The sequence below is a fragment of the Oncorhynchus mykiss genome, chromosome 28 (genome assembly GCF_013265735.2).
Source record: "Oncorhynchus mykiss isolate Arlee chromosome 28, USDA_OmykA_1.1, whole genome shotgun sequence".
NCBI lineage: Eukaryota > Metazoa > Chordata > Actinopteri > Salmoniformes > Salmonidae > Oncorhynchus > Oncorhynchus mykiss.
Window position 1 is genome coordinate 24,837,608 of NC_048592.1, and position 19,459 is coordinate 24,857,066.

Consider the following 19,459-nt stretch of genomic DNA (forward strand, 5'->3'; position numbering starts at 1 on the left):
CGCTCTACGTGCAGCACTCGGCAGTCCTGTTCTGTGGACTTGTGTGGCCTACCACTTCGACAGAGCTGTTGTTGCTCCTAGATGTTTCCACTTCACAATAACAGCACTTACAGTTAACTCGGGACAGCTCCAGCAGGGCAGAAATGTTACATACTGACTTGTAGGAAAAGTGTCATCCTATGACGGTGCCATGTTGAATGTCACTGAGCTCTTCAATAAGACATTGGCAGTAGAATGGCCTGTCTATGGAGATTGCTTGGCTGTGTGCTTGATTTTAACGGCCATGGCGTAAACTGCAGAATCTACTCATTTGAAGGGGTGTCCACATACTTTTGTATATTTACTGTAAATACAGTGCCTTCGGAAGCATTGACTTTTTCCACATTGTTACGTTACAGCCTTATTATAAAATTCATTAAATAAATGAAAATCCTCAATCTACACACACTACCACATAATGATACGTGAAAACAGGGTTTTAGACATTTTTTGCACATTTATAAAAACATAAATACCTTATTTACATAAGCATTCAGACCCTTTACTATGAGACACAAAATTGAGGTCAGGTGCATCCTGTTTCCATTGAATATCCTTGATGGTTCTACAACTTTATTGGAGTCTACCCTGTGGTATATTAAATTGTGGCCTCCATCATTCTTAAATGGAAGAAGTTTGGAACCACCAAGACTCTTCCTAGGGCTGGCCGCCTGGCCAAACTGAGCAATCGGGGGAGGTGACCAAGAAAACCTGACGGTCACTCTGATAGAGCTCTAGAGTTACTCTGTGGAGATGGGAGAACCTTACAAAAGGAAAACCATCTCTGCGGCACTCCACCAATCAGGCCTTTATGGTAGAGTGGCCAGACGGAAGCCACTTCTCAGTAAAAGGCACATGACAGCCCGCTTGGAGTTTGCCAAAAGGCACCTAAAGACTCTCAGACCATGAGAAACAAGAGTCTCTGGTTTGATGAAACCAAGATTGAACTCTTTGGCCTGAATGCCAAGCATCACGTCTGGAGGAAACCTGGCACCATCCTTACGGTGAAGCATGGTGGTGGCATCATCATGCTGTGAGGATGTCTTTCAGCGGCAGGGACTGGGAGACTAGTCAGGATTGAGGCAAAGATGAACGGAGCAAAGTACAGAGAGATCCTAAAGATGTCATATTTTAGTTCATAATGACAAAGCAAAAAAATGTTTTTCCTTTGTCATTATGGGGTATGGTGTCTAGATTGAAGGAAAAAAACAATCCATTTTAGCATAAGGCTGTAAGGTAACAAAATGGGGAAATAGTCAAGTGTTCTGAGAACTTTCCGAAGAACCTACATACCCACTCATTGTTAATTGCATCTGTAAGACTTGTATTGCACACCCTGATATTTGTGGCTTTTACTCTATGTAATCCACGTGTGATGCATTTCTGCCTTTTTTTATGTGACATCAAACAGGCTGCACACCTCAGAATAAGGTTTCAGCTCACTTCAGATGACATTAAACCTTCCTGATCGCTTTGGCTGACAGTCTTCCACCCCACCCACACTGTGCCTGCGTCCCAAATGGCACCCTGTTATATGTGTGTGTGGTGCACTACTTTTGACCAGTAATGCCCTATCAAGAGATTAGGGTGCCATTTGGGACACAGGCTATATCTAATCTGCTTCTGATCCCCACTGAATTATTGTAGTCCTGCACTGTTTATATCACAATAGCTCTGATTGCTATCCTAAACCCCTCCATTTCCCTGTCTTTCTGTCTGTGTCTCGCATGGTATCTGATTGCCCTTGAAGTTGCCCAAAGATGTGATGTACGCACTGTACAGTAACATTGCTGGAATGTTTGCATGTGGAATGTGCTCACTAACCAATCCTAAATGTGTATTGCCCCCCTTTAACAGTAGCCGACGAGATTAACCTCACCCCTCGCAAAGAGAACACACCAGGTAAGGAGTGACATGTCACTGAGGGAGAACGGACACCTCATCCATTCCAGTTGCTACCCACATTCCATCCTGCAAATCCAGACCTGCTTTAGAATCTACCACCTCACTATGAGAAGAGAATAGAATACAAAGAACCTTGAGACAGTTTGAGGTCATTGCGGTGGAATTGTGGGTGGGTGAATATGGACTTGGCAGTGATTTTTCTTAAGACACGGTAGCACTGCTAATTGTTCTGTGGATGGGGATGTGAGGAGGGGGAGAGACTGAGCGCGATAGATTGAGAGAGAGCAAGAGAAAGAGAACGCTCTGTCCTTGGCTGGGCTGCAAACTGACAGCAAGTCATCCGTCATTGTCAGCTGTGTGTTTTCACAGCCACCTCTAAATAGAAGTTCCTTCGAAGGATGGGATTTAGCTGAATGGCACAGTGAAAGCAAGAGAAAGAATTGGATTTAGCAGAATGTACGCCACAGTGAAGCAGGAAAAATGAAGGGAACCATCAGGAAATAGAAGCAGTCTGGTAGAACTACTGTACACATGAACGAGACTAAATATGTCATTAATGTCCCTTGTTTTCTCCAAATATTGTCTGAGCAGTCACTTGCAAGAGAGATACCTGGTATATGTCCCAAATGGCACCCTATTTCGAATTTAGTGCACTGCTTTTGACCAGAGCCCTATGAGTCCTATTTCGGGAATAGGGTTCCATTTGGGAAGCTGCCCCACACTTCAATGTGGGTGGCCGTGGATATTGTGGCTGCTTGGCTGGGAGTGAGAAGTGGAGCGAAGGTGGAAGGCGGTAAATTGAATACATTGCAGCCTGAACAAGCAGGGCTGGTGCCTATTCATTTTCATCAGGCTGTCCTGTCCTCTTAACGTCTCACTGAAGCAGCGGCTGATGGGCTTTCATGCATCAAACCACATTCATTTGGTTTTAGCCTTCAGTCAGCAGCCGCACTGCACGCTTCCCAGTCACACCTCTGTGGTAGTCTTAAAAATGACATGAATTCAGACCTCTGACAGACGGCGTGAGTCAAGAACATCATGCAGCGGTTTGTTTGAGAAGGAGTTTCAGATAGTCAGACCTGGCAACCTCCAGCCTTCTACATATCTGTACTAGGCGTATTTATACAGACCGCCACCCTATTCAAACTGAAGATAACGTGGGTCGTACAGAGATCGGTGGTGCTCCCTTATGATAATAAATACAGGTATCAATCACCCTGCAGTCAGGAGGAATGTCAAACAGGGAATACCCTGGAAGAGTCCCAAATAGCACCCTAAACCTTATAGTGCACTACTTTTGACCAGGTCCCATGGAACTCTGGTCAAAAGTAGTGCACTATGTAGGGAATAGGGTGCCATTTGAGAATCCCTGTGTGACTATAGGACCCACTGGAGTTGCACATGTAGGCACGTAATCGACTGGAAACGTCTTGGAAAGTTTGAAGGAATAACTGTTGCTATTGGCCATTAGGGAGCCCTATAACAGTGGGCAAACACCTCTCCATTGCCCTCTACTAACCTAGTGGACAAACATGTGGATACAGTCTGTGTCAAAAATGTCCTATAGCCAATCAGTGGAGGAGTATGGCCCTCTGGCCCAGGCTATTGTGTCCCACCTCTCGCAGGCTATGCTATGTCTATTCCCTATAGTGCACTACTTTTGACCAGAACTCTATGGGACGTCACTCCCTCTCCCAGGCTGTCACTGTGATCATTTTCCCAGGATTTGGGATTTGTTTTGGGCCTGCTAAATGGACCATGCCTCATTGCTGCTTTAGCTCGGAGTGAATGTGTAGATTAAAGGAGGAGAGTGTAGCACAGGGGCCGGGCAGACAAAATAACCATTGAAATGCTTAAGAAAATAGCCTGAAATCTATTAGCCTATAATAATAGTTATTAGGGTGAAATTACATTCCCACAATTTAAATTGTAATTGAGTGGTTATCGTGCAATGTATTTTTCCGATGAACAGAAATCGTGTTTTACAAATATTTAGTGGATGTAGTCTTGAACTGGAGGCTAGAAACAACAGGCCTGCGTCACAAATGGCACCCTATTCCCTATAGAAAGCACTACTAGTATTAGCTCCCCGGGCCTCTTGTTTACCCAGTTCCAGTAGCTCTGCTACAGTATACTCTGTGGATTAGAGGGCTGTAGAGTCAGCTGGGCTGTTCCCCTGAGGTAATCCATCCCACTCTCTGGTTGCAATGCACATAGCACCCTATTCTGAGTATAGTACACTACTTTTATAAGGGTCCTGGTCAAAAGTAATGCACTACATAGGGTGCCATTTGAGACACATCCTCTCCACGCCTCCATACCACTCTATATTTTATTTATCTACAATACCCCCTCAACCTGTGAGTGATGGACAAGAGATGTACTGTAGACCTACAGGGGTACTCAACCCTACGAGGCCCGAAGCATGCTGGTTTTCTGTTCTACCTGATAATTAATTGCACCCACTTGGTGTCTCAGGTCTAAATCAGTCCTTGATTAGAGAGGAAAAATATAAGGTCCAGATTTGCATTTGTGGGACTTACTCTTATCTAGGCTTTAGCCAAAACACTATCAGTTGTAAAAGTTATTCCACTTTTTTCTCAATGCAACACAACCTGTTTTGGTTACATGTTAGTGTGAGCTCCATTCAAGTTTTCATTTCAACTCACGGGTAATCAAGTAAAATCTCAAGGTGCTTTAGTTGAACACAGCCCTGCATTAACAAAATACAATCTCCTTTAGTTCCCTCACAGCTTAATCAAATAAGTAAGTTTTGATACTGTTGCTCCTCCCCAGGGTCTTCCACCAGGGACGTGGGTCCTTTCTTAGGCCTCAAGAAGTCCAGCTCTCTAGAGAGTTTACAGACAGCCGTTGCCGAGGTAACGCTGAACGGTGACATGCCCTTCCACAGGCCACGCCCACGCATCATCAGGGGGCGGGGCTGCAATGAGAGCTTCCGGGCTGCCATCGACAAGTCATACGACAGGCCAGCCGCTACAGAGGATGACGATGAGGACATGGAGACATGTAAGAGACTTCTGTTGGACATACACTACCGTTCAAAAGTTTGGGGTCACTTAGAAAAGTCATCGTTTTTGATTTTTTTTAATCATTTTGTCCATTAAAATAACATCAAATTGATCAGAAATACAGTGTAGGCATTGTTCATGTTGTAAATGACTATTGTTGCTAGAAACGTCAGATTTTTTTTTTTTAACAATTGTTTAATGGAATATCTACATTTTAAAAGGATAATTGATAATTAATAAACCCACAAATGCTGATGCTCCAGATACTCAACTAGTCTAAAGAAGGCCAGTTTTATTGCTTCTTTAAACAGAACAACAGATTTCAGCTGTGCTAACATAATTGCAAAAGGGCTTTCTAATGATCAATTAGCCTTTTTAAAATGATAAACTATTTAGCTAACACAACATGCCATTGGAACACAGGAGTGATGGTTGCTGATAATGGGCCTCTGTACACCTATGTAGATATTCCATTAAAAATCTGCCGTTTCCAGCTACAATAGTCATTTACAACATTAACAATGTCTACACTGTATTTCTGATCAATTTGATGTTATTTTAATGGACAAAAAATGTGCTTTTCTTTCAAAAACAAGGACATTTCTAAGTGACCCCAAACTTTTGAATAGTAGTGTACCTGTAAGATAGACATCTATTGGACAGATCTTAGTTCAGGAGACATGTAAGATTTAATTATATTGGATAGAAATATTAGCTAACCAAAAGCCAAATACTTTCACACATACTCTATCTTCCATTGATATCTACACACAATTAATGCTAAAGTTCAAGTTACCTGTGTGTATTAAAAGTAAGGATTCAAGATCAAAGATTCAAAGACCATTTCTTCTTTAAAGATTCCAGCAATATAAAACGTTCTGTTACTGTCTGTCCAGTGGAGGAGGACACCGAGGGGAGCTCTCGGTCCGGGCGCGACTCTGTGTCCACCGTGGCAGATCTGACGCCACTGCCTAACACCGAGAGACCGCTGGTCAACGGCAACCGCACCGATGAAGACGAGAAGGACAAGGGAGGGAATGACAAAAAGAAACAGAAGGACAAAGAGAAGGACAGCAAGAACAAGGCTAAGAAAGGCATGCTGAAAGGCCTGGGAGACATGTTCAGGTAGGACGCGTACGCACACATACACTCTCTCCATTCTCCTCTACCAGTCTTTTACCCACCATTATAAGTGGGTCATGCCTTTCATCTGATTGTCTGAGATGGTCTCTGAGATGCCAATGATGCATACATTATTTATTCCTAGTGGTTTTGACGGAGGTTATGTCCCAAATAGCACCCTATTCGCTATATATAGTGCACTACTTATTTAGTAAAAGTAGTGTACAAAAGTGGTTCTGACAGAGAATGCCGATAGTGTAAAATAATAAGGAGCTCCTGTCAGACATGCAGATCAGATGTGTTTTGCTTTAAGGTTTCTGGAAGCTTGAATTGTTTGGCTGCTAGAATTGCAGGGAAAATTAGAATCATTATTGACCTGAGCACTGTCAGTAGTTACACACACACACACTTTAATCAAGCCCAGATAAAGTATTTGAAGTAACTTTGAATAACACAGGTCTGGTTGGAGTGTGTTGTTAGTCGCTCTCTAAACAGAGACACCAGACAGAGGCTAGTCAGAGCTGACCCTCTCAGTTCTCTGGGCTCCACGCACTTACACACACACTGCAGCCCAATCAAAGCCTCATTACCATCGGACCACAGCATCCTCCCTCTCCTACTCTACACCAATCAACACTTGGACTCAAAGCAACACCCAATCTGCTCGCTTTGCAGCCTCCTCAAAATGGCCACTGCCCAGACACACACACACACACACACACGTGTGGATTTGTCAATATAGTTGGTTTTTCAATGCTACGGTGTAGTAAAGTGAAGAACTGTAACTCATGAAAGGTTTCGAGCTGTGCTATAGTCAGACTGTCAAGCCAGACCTTATCACATCAAGATTAATTTGAAATGCGTCTTATGTGATTGCAATGCATTCTGTCTGTCCATCTCATATCTCTGTCGTTTGATGTTAAACTGCCGTGGCTCATCGTTATCTTCTCATGGACATTCTTTATCTGAGAAAATAACTTGACCGCAAATATATAAAGCAATGCAGTCTCTCTCCCTTTCTCTCGCTCTCTTTCTCTCTGTTGACTCAGAGCCGTTGAACTTGAAGTCTCAAGTCGCCTGCTTCTTTAGTTCAAATATCTCTTGTAAATTCCCATCTTATCAGTGGTGTTGAACTCGTGAACAGAGAAGTGATAAGGGTTCTGTGCGCAGAATATTAAGAATATTAAATGCCCTTCTGTCATGATGAATGTCCTCATCTCAAAGTTTCAGTAGTGCCTACTGTCATAAATCTCCAGTGTCCCAAATGGCACCCTATTCCCTAGATACATAGGGGCTCTGGTTGAAAGTAGTGCACTATAAGGGGAACAGGGTACCATTTTGGAGTCCCAATTAATATTGGGACGTGGCTGGTGTTTAAGGAGACTTAATGGAAGCCACTGGCGTGGAAAGAGAAACTGTCACGCGCTGTCTCTGTGATAGATAGGACAATTCTCAATATTAACACCTACACATCACTGTCAACCACTTTATGCTACATTTGAGGCCATTTGTTGATCAATTAATCAGGCAATAGACCTCCCCCTGCTGTATTTCGCTCCGCTCTGTTTCTCACTCTCTGAGACTCTGCAGGCCAATTTCCCTCTGAGTTAGCCTAGGAAAACTCAGTCAAGTAGAATGTAAAAGTTGAGAGCTAAACATTTGGCGTTTTTATCAGAAGTAAGTTGGAGAGAGTGGCAGAGTTGATCACCATTAGTAGTTTACTAGTTATTATCTCTGGGGGAACTGTTTGAATGTGTCCCAAATGGCAATATATTCTATATTCCCTATAAAGTGTACTACTTTTAACCAGATCCAATAGGGCTCTGGTTAAAAGGAGTGTGTTAGGGGTGCCATTTGGGATGCACACATAGAAATACCCAAATCGAAGCCATTTCGGTAAAATTGTCTGCTGAATCCATTTATGTTTCAGGTTTGGTAAACATCGCAAGGACGGAGAGAAAATTGAGCGTAAAGGGTCAAGCAAGTGGAGGCCGGAAGAGCTGCAAGCCTCAGAGGAAGAAACACTGAGGATGAGACTGGAGCAGGAGAGGTCAGTGTCTGTCTACACACACGAGGACACCAGGACACGAGCTCAACTCAGTCTAATGAAGGATAGGGCAGGAGGGCAATGTGCCAGTCATTTGGGCACCAGGTTGTAAATGCCAAAGCTTATTACTGAACATACATACATACATTTGAAGTCAGAAATTTACGTACACTTAGGTAGGAGTCATGAAAACTCGTTTTTCAACCGCTCCACAAATGTCTTGTTAACAAACTATAGTTTTGGGAAGTCGGTTAGGACATCTACTTTGTGCATGACACAAGTAACTTTTCCAACAATTGTTTACAGACAGATTATTTCACTTATAATTCACTGTATCACAATTCCAGTGGGTCAGAAGTTGACTGTGCCTTTAAACAGCTTGGAAAATTCCATAAAATTATGTCATGGCTTTAAAAGCTTCTGATAGGCTAATTGACATAATATGAGTCAATTGGAGGTGTACCTGTGGATGTATTTCAATGCCTACCTACAAACTCAGTGCCTCTTTGCGTGACATCATGGGAATATCAAAATAAATCAGCCAAGACCTCAGAAAATAAATGGTAGACCTCCACAAGTCTGGTTTATCCTTGGGAGCAATTTCCAAACGCCTGAAGGTACCATGTTCATCTGTACAAACAATAGTACGCAAGAATAAATACCATGGGACCACGCAGCCGTCATACCGCTCAGGAAGGAGACGCATTCTGTCTCCTAGAGAAGAACGTACTTCGGTGCAAAAAGTGCAAATCCGTCCCAGAACAACAGTGAAGGACCTTGTGAAGATGCTGGAGGAAACGGGTACAAAAGTATCTATATCCACAGTAAAACCAGTCCTATATCGACATAACCTGAAAGGCCGCTGAGCAATGAAGAAGCCACTGCTCCAAAACCACCATATTAAAGCCAGACTACGGTTTGCAACTGCACATGGGGACAAAGATCGTACTTCTTGGAGAAATGTCCAAAGAACACCATCCCAACTTTGACGCACGCGGTTGACAGCATCATGTTGTGGGGGTGCTTTGCTGCAGGAGGGACTGGTGCACTTCACAAAATAGATGACATCATGAGGTAGGAAAATTATGTGGATATATTGAAGCAACATCTCAAGACATCAGTCAGGAAGTTAAAGCTTGGCCGCAAATGGGTCTTCCAAATGGACAATGACACCAAGCATACTTCTAAAGTTGTGGAAACATGGTTTAAGGACAACAAAGTCAAGTTATTGGAGTGGCCATCACAAAGCCCTGACCTCAATCCTATAGAAAATTTGTGGTGAGAACTGAAAAAGCGCGTGCGAGCAAGAAGGCCTACAAACCTGACTCAGTTACACCAGCTCTGTCCGGAGGAATGGGCCAAAATTCACCAAACTTATTGTGGGAAGCTTGTGGAAGGAAATGTTTGACCCAAGTTTAACAATTTATAGGCAATGCTACCAAATACTAATTGAGTGTGTGTAAACTTCTGACCCACTGGGAATGTGATGAAAGAAATAAAAGCTGATATTAATCACACTCTACTATTATTCTGACATTTCACATTCTTAAAATAAAGTGATGATCCTAACTGACTGAAGACAGGGATTTTTTACTTGGATTAAATATCAGGAATGGTGAAAAACTGAGTTTAAATGTATTTGGCAAAGCTGTATGTAAACTTCCAACTTCAATCACTGCCCCTAAAACATGGTATTTAACACTTGTATTTCACATTATTAGAAAGTTCAGATATCAGTTTTGAGGGTGATTATTCACATTGTGATAACACCCTATAATGTTGAGTAATAACTGGTTTGGCAAAATGCAACTGAATATTGTGATGTTCTCACCTATTTATGACATGTTCTTGTGTACTTACGCTTCTTCCTCTCCTCTCCAACTACTGCATTTGGGACACAACCGTGGATTACTCAAAATTAAAATGGTGTTTAAGTACTACTTAGTTATACAGGCATCATACAGTAAATTATACTACTTAAGGTCAAATAGGATATTGCACAAGACATGGCTGTCTCTGAAATGTACCATTGATGCAAAACTCAACTAAAGCCATTAACAGGGCTTTCTGGTCGCTCACATCGTCTTTTCTATTTCTACCAGGAACCAAAGAAAGTTCAAGGGTCAACATATTGGGAAGCCTCACTGAAAGAGCCTGCTCTGTCTTCGTTCCCCGGCCTGTCTTACTTGCCCCTGTCTCAATGACTACATCCTTTTCTGTGATCCCACAAGTCAACTAAAAGCTACATTCACACATACGCTAGAGACAGGGTGAGAGTCCCAAGTGGCACCCTATTCCCTATATAGTTGCCCTGGTCTAAAGTAGTGCACTATATTGGGAATAGGGTGCTATTTGGGATGCAACTAAAACATAGAGAGAGGGAGTGTGTTGTTGGTGCTTGATGTACACCACCCTACTGCAGCACTGAGTGTTTCCTTTGATTTACCCTCTATTAAAGGACTGAAAGTTTTGGGGGCAATCATTGACATGAGAGATTCTTTTGAAGCCCAGATATTTAGTGCGCTGGCTGTGGGTGATAATGATCACACTCATCACAACACTTCCATTTCTACGTACCATGTCATTACAGTGCTGATGTACAGCCAATCACTTGGACATGGAGACCAAATCAAAGGGACTGCCATTATAAATTCACATCAACAAAATAGCTCCCTCTGCTTTGGGCTCTCGGCTAATAAGTGTTGCAAATTATGGATTCAGAAGGAAATATACTGCAAGGTGAATCAATGCACAATTTATTTAGATCACAAGCCATTGCTATACATATGTTAATGATCTTGTCATGAAATACCGAGAGTTGAGACACCCAGAAATCATTATGATCAGACCTATAGGAAATAGGATAAATCTGAATAAATCTGACGTGACTTACTGTAGATACAAAAGTATGTGGATACCCCTTCAAATTAGTGGATTTGGATATTTCAGACACACCCGTTGCTGACAGGTGTAGAAAATCGAGCACACGGCATGCAATCTCCATAGATAAACATTGGCAATAGAAAGGCCTTACTGAAGAGCTCTGTGACTTTCAACATGGCACCGTCATAGGAGAAAATAAGTCAGTTCAAATTTCTGCCTTGCTAGAGCTGCTCCGGCCAACTGTAAGTGCTGTTATTGTGAAGTGGAAAAGTCTCGGAGCAACAACAGCTCAGCCGCGAAGTGGTAGGCCACACGAGCTCATAGAACGGGACCACTGAGTGCTGAAGCGTGTAGCATAAAAAAATCATTGTCCTCGGTTGCAACACTGATTACCGAGTTCCAAACTGCCTCTGGAAGCAACGTCAGCACAATAACTGTTCGTCGGGAGCTTCATGAAATGGGTTTCCATGGCGGGGCCGCCGCACTCCACCATGCGCAATGCCAAGTGTCAGCTGGACTGGTGTAAAGCTTGCCGCCATTGGACGGGAGTGATAAATCACGCTTCACCATCTGGCAAATCTGGGTTACCTACCTGCCCGAATGCGTAGTGCTAATTGTAAAGTTTGGTAGAGGAGGAATAATGGTCTGGGGCTGTTTTCCATGGTTCGGACTAGGCCCCTTAGTTCCGGTGGAGGAAAATCGTAACGCACAGCATACAATGACATTTTAGACAATTCTGTGTTTCCAACTTTGTGGCAACAGTTTGGGGAAGGCCTTTTCTTGTTTCAGCAAGACAATGCCCCTGTGCACATAGCGAGGTCCAGACAAAAGTGGTTTGTAGAAATCGGTGTGGAAGAACTTGACTGGCCTGCACAGAGCCCTGACCTCAACCCCATCCAACACTTTTGGAATTAATTGGAACGCCAACTGTGAGCCATGCCTAATCGCCCAACATCACTAATGCTAGTGTGGCTGAATGGAAGCTAGTCCCCACAGCAATGTTCCAACATTTAGTGGAAAGCCTTCCTTGAAGAGTGGAGGCTGTTATGGCAGCAAACGGGGAAAAAACTTGTTATTAATGCCCATGATTTTGGAATAAAGATGTTCGACAAGCAGGTATACATACTTTTGGTCTTGGAGTATATATCTGCATCTCTGTGGTACATAGGTCTCTGCATTAAACACAAAATGTCCTCTGTACATTTTTGATCACATTCAATACTAATCTCTAGATGGATCTCAAGTTACAGTAAGTCAGTGTGGGTGTATCATCAATCATGCTTCATTTCTTATCCAGATGAAACACTTGTGTTCTCAGTGTGCTATCTACCTGCTCCTCCACCCCTCTCCCTACAGACCATTCCGTGGTGAACAGCTAAGGTATTCATTTTAAGTGCAAGGAGGGAGTACCTCAACGAGCACATAATTACAGCTACGCCAATTATCAACCTTTAAACTAGCAATTATCATCCCCTTGCTTCTCTCTGGGCCTCTTTACTGCTGGGGAACGAGGGAAAGAGAAAGGAGGACAGACAGGTTTGCCTCATCTAGCACTCAACAGGGAAATCTAAATAATTATGCCTCAAGAAATATGCATAATGAAATGGTAAGTCAAAGAAAAGGGTTTTCCATTTAACTGTGAAATAAAATAGTCATTATACGGGACAATATTTCTCCATAAAGGCAGTAATATTTCCCAGATGAGCTCGAAAAGAGCTCATCACATATTCTAGGCAGTCGCTGAGATGAATAGACTAAGCAATCTTTTGAATAATATTATGTTTAGGATTTGTTTTGGAAACAAAGTCCTCTTATAACACATTAGCACTGTAGCCTGCCCTGAGTGAAGACACTCTAAAGCTTGTTTGTAGACTCAGCGAATATCTACATTACCAGAAGGAAACGGGCCCTTGAGAGATCTTTCTTTAAACCTGGAGAAAACAAGGTTTGTGTTGCGAGTGTAGTAAGCTAGTGATGGGAAACACTGTGCTGCTGATGAGGGCAGACATGGCAATCTGCTCCCTCAGAAGCCTTTCCGTGGAAGGGAGGTAAAGGGGTCACCAATGCTATGTTCTAATCAGGCTAGCTAGACCGACGGAATGAATTTGTCTCCTTACAACAGCAGCTGCCTTGACATGAAAGCCTGTACAATCTCAATCCCTACATCTTCTGAAAGAACCACTACAGCTGAATCATCTTCCTCAAATTCAAGCTCTGTTTACCTTGTACCACAAAAATGCTAATTGTTCCCCAATCCATTCAAATGAGATATTCTATCTTGAGAATAGCAAGTGCCAACACATGTCATAATCCTGAGCCTCTATCCAAGTGGGCCAGCCAGAAAGAAGGACTGAGTTATCCGTAGGACCAAACAATGGCCTCAGCCCTGACATGTTTCTGTGAGGAAACCCTCCCAGGTCTTAATGATTGGCCCTGATGAGAGATGGAAATATCTCTACTTGGCAAAGAGTAGGTGGCTAGGAGCTATAATGGGTTCTACACTAGGGAAGGAGGGGGTAGTAGATGGCATAAGAACCAGGGTTGGTGAGAGACCTTTCCTCATTTTCCACACAGAACAATGTTCCATTGTGTTCACTGTGTAACAATAATGTGATGTCCCTTGGTGACAGTAGTGGAAAAAGTACCCAATTGGCGTACTTGAGGAAAAGTAAACATACTTGAGTCATTTTCTATAAAAAAGTAAGTCACCTAGTAAAATACTACTTAAGTAAAAGTATTAGGATTTAAATATACCTAGTTGCGCTTAGTAGAAATAGTTCTGCCATATTCTGGTTACTAGAACTCTAATAGTTAGCTAATTTTCAGTTTGTTACAAAATAAGATAGTATAGTGTGGAGAATCATTGTACCATCAATCACTGTGAAATATATTTTCAATAACCAAAAATGTTGTTGTTTTAGCTGTTTTGAAGCTGGTGTACAAAACCAAAAGTAAAATACGCAAAACTAAAGAACGGGAAGCATAGAAATAGTGCATATAGAAAAGATCTACCCTTTCTTAGACTTGTTTTCAAGTAGTGAACAATCTATAACTCACATTGCTCTGTGAATTTTGTCTGATCGCCCAAAAAGTTGCATATTGATTTAAGTATCAAATGTGAACGTCATTGCTAAAATATACTTCAGTATAAAAAAAAATGTCAAATTCCTTATTAACCAAACCAGACGGCACTTTTATTTTAATTTTTGATTTAAGGATAGCCAGGGGCACACTCCAACACTGCCATAATTTCTAAACAAAGCATGTGTGTTTAGTGAGTTCGTCAGATCAGAGGACGTACAGGTGATCAGGGATGTGTGAATTGGACCGTTTTCCTGTCCTGCCAAGTGTTCAAAATGTAACGAGGACTTTGGGTGTCAGGAAAAATGTATGGACAAAAAGTATATTTTCTTTAGGAATTTAGTGAAGTAAAAGTTGTCAAATATAAATAGTCAAGTTCAGATACTCCCCAAAAATAGCTTAAGTAGTATTTTTACTTAAGTACTTTACACCCTTGCTTGGTGGTAAAAACTACACAATAATGATAAAACATACTGAATGAAAGGAAAGTGGGATTAGATGTATACATAATATATTCCGGACAGTTGATTCACCAGACAGAAGCTTGTCGGTGTCCCAAATGGTACCGTATTCCCTATATTGTGCACTACTGTTGACCAGGCCTAGTGCACTATATGGGGAATATGGTGCCGTTTAGGATGCACTAAACAATTCTGTTTTTCTGTCTAGCTGTGAAGAGAAGGCCCTGACCCTCACCTGAGGAGTAAATTCATACAGACAGTCAATTAGAGGTGGATTTTCTCTAGCCTCTGGCCTTGACCAATCAATATGTGTTTTACCGGCGGATTTGCAAATCCCAACTGATCCTTGGGAAAGGAACTGCCATTACAGATCAGACATTGATTAGGTTAAAGTTTCTGCTTCTCCACCCTTCCCAAGGTAGCCTACTCAGACCGCCACAGAATTTCTAACTATTTCACTGCAGCAGTGGAAAGTTTACACGAGGGTTTAAAAATACATAAGTGTTATAGAAAGAAGGTGCAGCCGCCTTTTACAATAAGGATGTAAAAATGTTTGTCTCAAATGCACCCTATTCACTGTATAGGGCTCTGGTCAAAAGCTGTACACTAGATAGGGAAGCCTACCAGACGAGCTAAATTCCTTCAATGCTCGCTTTGAGGCAAGCAACACTAAACCATGCATAAGAGCACTAGCTGTTCCGGATGACTGTGATCACACTCTCCGTAGCCGATAGAGCGTAAGACCTTTAAACAGGTTAACATTCATAAGGCCGCAGAGCCAGACTGATTACCAGGACTGCGTACTCAGAGCATACGCCGACCAGCTGGCAAATTACATTTTCAACCTCTCACTGACCCAGTCTGTAATACCTACATATTTCAAGCAGACCACCATAGTCCCTCTACCCAAGAATGCCAAGGTAGCCGGTCTAAGTACTATCTCCCCGTAGCACTCATATCTATAGCCATGAAATGCTTTGAAAGGCAGGTCCTGGCTCACATCAACACCATCATCCCAGACACGCTTGAACCACTCCAATTTGCATACCACCCCAACAGATACACAGATTACGCAATCGCTATTGCACTCCACACTGCCCTTTGCCACCCGGACAAAAGGAACAACTTTGTAAGAATGCTGGTCATTGACTACAGCTCAACAACATAGTGCCCTCCAAGCTCATCACTAAGCTAAGAATTTAACACCTCCCTCTGTAACTGGATCCTGGACTTCCTGATGGGCCATTTGGTGAGGGTAGGCAACAGTGCTTCTGCCACGCTGACCCTCAACACAGGGGCTCCTCAGGGATGTGTGCCTAGTCCCCTCCTGTACTCCTTGTTTACCCACGACCGCGTGGCCAACGACACAACAGTGGTAGGCCTGATCCACAACGACGATGAGACCTGGAAGTGTGGTGCCACGAAAACAATCTCTCCCTCAATGTCAGTAAGACGAGAGATGAACGTGGACTACAGGAAATTAGGTCTGAGCACGCCCCCACTCACATTGACAGCGCTGTAGTGGAGCGGGTCGAGTGTCCAAATCACAAAGGCCCCATCATGGTCCAAACACACCAACGCAGTCATGAAGAAGGCATGACAATGCTTCTTCCCCCTCGAGGCTGAAAAGATTTGGCATGGGCCCTCAGATCCTCAAAGTTATACAGCTGCACAATTGAGAGTATCTTGACTGGCTGCATCACCGCTTGATATTGCGACTGCTTGGCATCCGACCGCAAGGCGCTACATAGGTTAGTGTGTACGGCCAAGTACATCACTGGGGCCGAGCTCCCTGCCACCCAGGACCTATATACCAGGCGGTGTCAGAGGAAGGCCCTAAAAATTGTCAGACTCCAGCCACCAAAGTCATAGACTTTTCTTTTATGATGCAGCTCGGCAAACGCTACCAGAGCGCCAAGTCTGGGACAAAAAAGGCTCCTGAACAGCTTCTACCCCCAAGCCATAAGACCACTGAACAGCTAATCAAATGGCTTCCCGGACTATTTGCATATATTCTATATTTTTTGCACTGGCTCTATGCACTCTCACTGGACTCTACCCACACAGTCACACATTCTACAGTCACACAGTCTACATAGATACTGCATATGCTTACACACACAAAACATACACATGCATATTGACTCCACACAGACACACTTTTAAACTCTTTCACACTGTTTACACATGCTGCTGCAACTCTTTATTTGTTTATAATCTTCTATCATGATTGCCTCGTCACTTTTACCCCTACCTACATGTACATATTACCTCAATTACCTCAGCTACCTTGTACCCCAGCACATTGACTGTACTGGAAGTCCTTGTACACTGAGTATATAATAAAAATGAAGAACTGCTCTTGCCATGACATATAGACTGATCAGGTGAAAGCTTTGGTCCCTTGTTGGTGTAGATGAAGGGGAGGAGACAGGTTAAAGAAGGATTTTAAGGCCTTGAGACAATTGACATATGTGTGCCATTCAGAGGGTGAATGGGTAAGACAAAAGAGCCTTTTAAAGGGGTATTGTAGTAGGTGACAGGCGTACCGGTTTGTGTCAAGAACTGCAATGCTTCTGGGTTTTTCATGCTCAACAGTTTCCCGTGTGTTTCAAGAATGGTCCACTACCCAAAGGACATTCAGCCCACTTGACACAACTGTGGCAAGTATTGAAGTTGAGGCTGTTCTGAGGGCAAAAGGGGGGTGCAAATGTTTGGTATACTCTGTATATAGCCTCATTATTTTATTGTTACTATTTCCTTTTGTGCAAATGTTCTTTTTAATTTAGCATTGTCTGGAAAGGGCCCGTAAGTAAGCATTTCACAGTAAAGTCTACGCCTGTTGCTTTCAGTGCATGTGTCAATTACATTTGATTTCAATAGGGTGTCATCCACTGTTTTCCTTTTGAATCCATGAAGAAACATTCCGTGTCTCCTTTCCTCCAGGATCCAGCTTAAGACCCGGGAGCTGCGGGAGCGGCAGGCACGGGAGAGGGACTACGCTGAGATCCTGGACATCAACCTGAGCCGAGATGAGGAGCACCCCTATGCCGGCATCGGGCCCCTGGACATGTCCCTGGGCAGCGGACACAGCCGTCCCCAGAGCCCCCGAGACAACGACCACCACCACCAAGATTCCTCCCTCTACACACAAGTCGGCAAGGCCCGCAACGCAAACGGACGCCCTCCCTCCGCCGACAGGTAGGGGGCCGAGGGTCGGTCCTACGCTATGAGGGGCAGAACTGGGTTTAAATACTTTGGCCATTTGCTCAATCCTGCCAGGAGTGGCATATGGGCAGTGTTTGTCTTTGAACCCGGGGCTGATGAAGAGAGGTAGTAAAAACACTATAAATACCACTATCAAGAATTACTATTAACTAGCACTTCTGCCTGGTACACTGTTTTTATGGACCAATTCATCATGCTAAAGACCATCATTCAAGCCCTGGTGATGTTGAAGAACTCATTCCTTTATAGGTAAAATAGTATCTTGCTGTGCCTAGGTAACGCTAGGCCAAACACTGTTGCACTGAAGTGTCTTAGTCCAGTCAACACACCTCACCCCAGGAAAATAACCACAGGAATGAAAGGCAGTTAAATATCACCACTCTACTGACAGGGACTCACTGGTGATTACCTTGGTCCGGGGGGGAAAGGGAGGCAACATTTCTACATTTTCACTTACTCACTCCTGTTGCATGATCATAAAATGCATCCCAAATGGCACCCTATTTCCTACATAGCTGCGCTTTTACTTTTATAGGCCCTGGTCAAAAGTAGTGCACTATATAGGGAATATAGTGCTGGTTTAGGACTGTAGATAAACCGTTTGTGACTCAGAATCGAAGTCTGGTCCTCAGGCTGATTCGGTTTACTTTCCTTTAGGATTGGCATCTGTCAATCATCTCACACCATTCCCTAGACTTGTGGAATGGAAGATATATTTTCATTTTACCAACTTCAACTTAATTGTCCCAGATTGGTTTTACAACAATACTCCAACATCATCGTACATCAATGATCTGTATTCCTACCATGTATTCATTCATACTCAATGTACCAGTGACAGTACTGTACATCACACATGAAGCTATGAGAAACCATAAGCCTGTGTGCCCTCTGTCAACAGCAGTAGTCCGTGGCTGCGTCCCAAATGGTACCCTATTCCCTATTGTGCAGAGCTTTTGTGCACTACATCGGGAATATGATACCATTTGGGACGCTGACCCAATATTACAGTGCCATTTGGGACGCAGAACCAGTATTAAATTGTAAGTCTGTATGGCCTGAAGCGTATTACAGAATGAATTATGTGATTTCTCTAGCCAAAGAGAATACAGGGTGTTATTTCACATGTTCCTATACTCACAGCAGTGTGTATATTATTAATACTGTCTGTAGTATTGATTTGTAAATTATTGTGCTGCCACAGTGTTAGTGTTCTGTTATACAGGTAAATGCCAAAATAAAGGAAACAGTGTCAACATAGTGTCTTAATTGGGTGTTGAGCCAGAACAGTTTCAATACACCTTGGCATAGATTCTACAAGTGTCTGGAACTCTTATTGGAGGGATGCGACACCATTCTTCCATGAGAAAACGCTGTCTCAGGCACCGCTCCAGAATCTCCTATAAGTGTTCAGTTGGGTTGAGATCAGGTGACAGACGGCTATGGCATATGGTTTACATCATTTTCATGCTAATTAAACCATTCAGTGATCACTTGTGGATGGGGGCATTGTCATCCTATGGGGGCATAGCCATGGTACCCAAAATAATGGCCTACCCAGTATTTTATACATGACCCTAAGCATGATGGGATGTTAATTACCTTAGGAATCACAGCTGTGTGGAAGCACCTGCTTTCAATATATTTTGTATCCCTCATTTACT

At 43.0% G+C, this 19,459-nt stretch overlaps 1 protein-coding gene across 9 annotated transcripts in view; it reads left to right on the plus strand.

Moving 5' to 3' along the window:
• LOC110508784 (partitioning defective 3 homolog) overlaps window positions 1–19,459 on the plus strand; it is a 227,961-nt gene that overhangs the window by 150,123 nt on the left and 58,379 nt on the right. For 7 of the 9 annotated variants that reach the window (XM_036966639.1, XM_036966637.1, XM_036966638.1 and 4 more), the window contains 5 exons: window positions 1,897–1,941; window positions 4,741–4,971; window positions 5,870–6,098; window positions 8,026–8,145; window positions 17,514–17,768. In XM_036966639.1, the coding sequence (XP_036822534.1) occupies window positions 1,897–1,941; window positions 4,741–4,971; window positions 5,870–6,098; window positions 8,026–8,145; window positions 17,514–17,768 (880 nt within the window). The remainder of the gene's footprint in view (window positions 1–1,896; window positions 1,942–4,740; window positions 4,972–5,869; window positions 6,099–8,025; window positions 8,146–17,513; window positions 17,769–19,459) is intronic. The other 2 variants (XM_036966640.1, XM_021589604.2) reach the window with 1 other exon arrangement.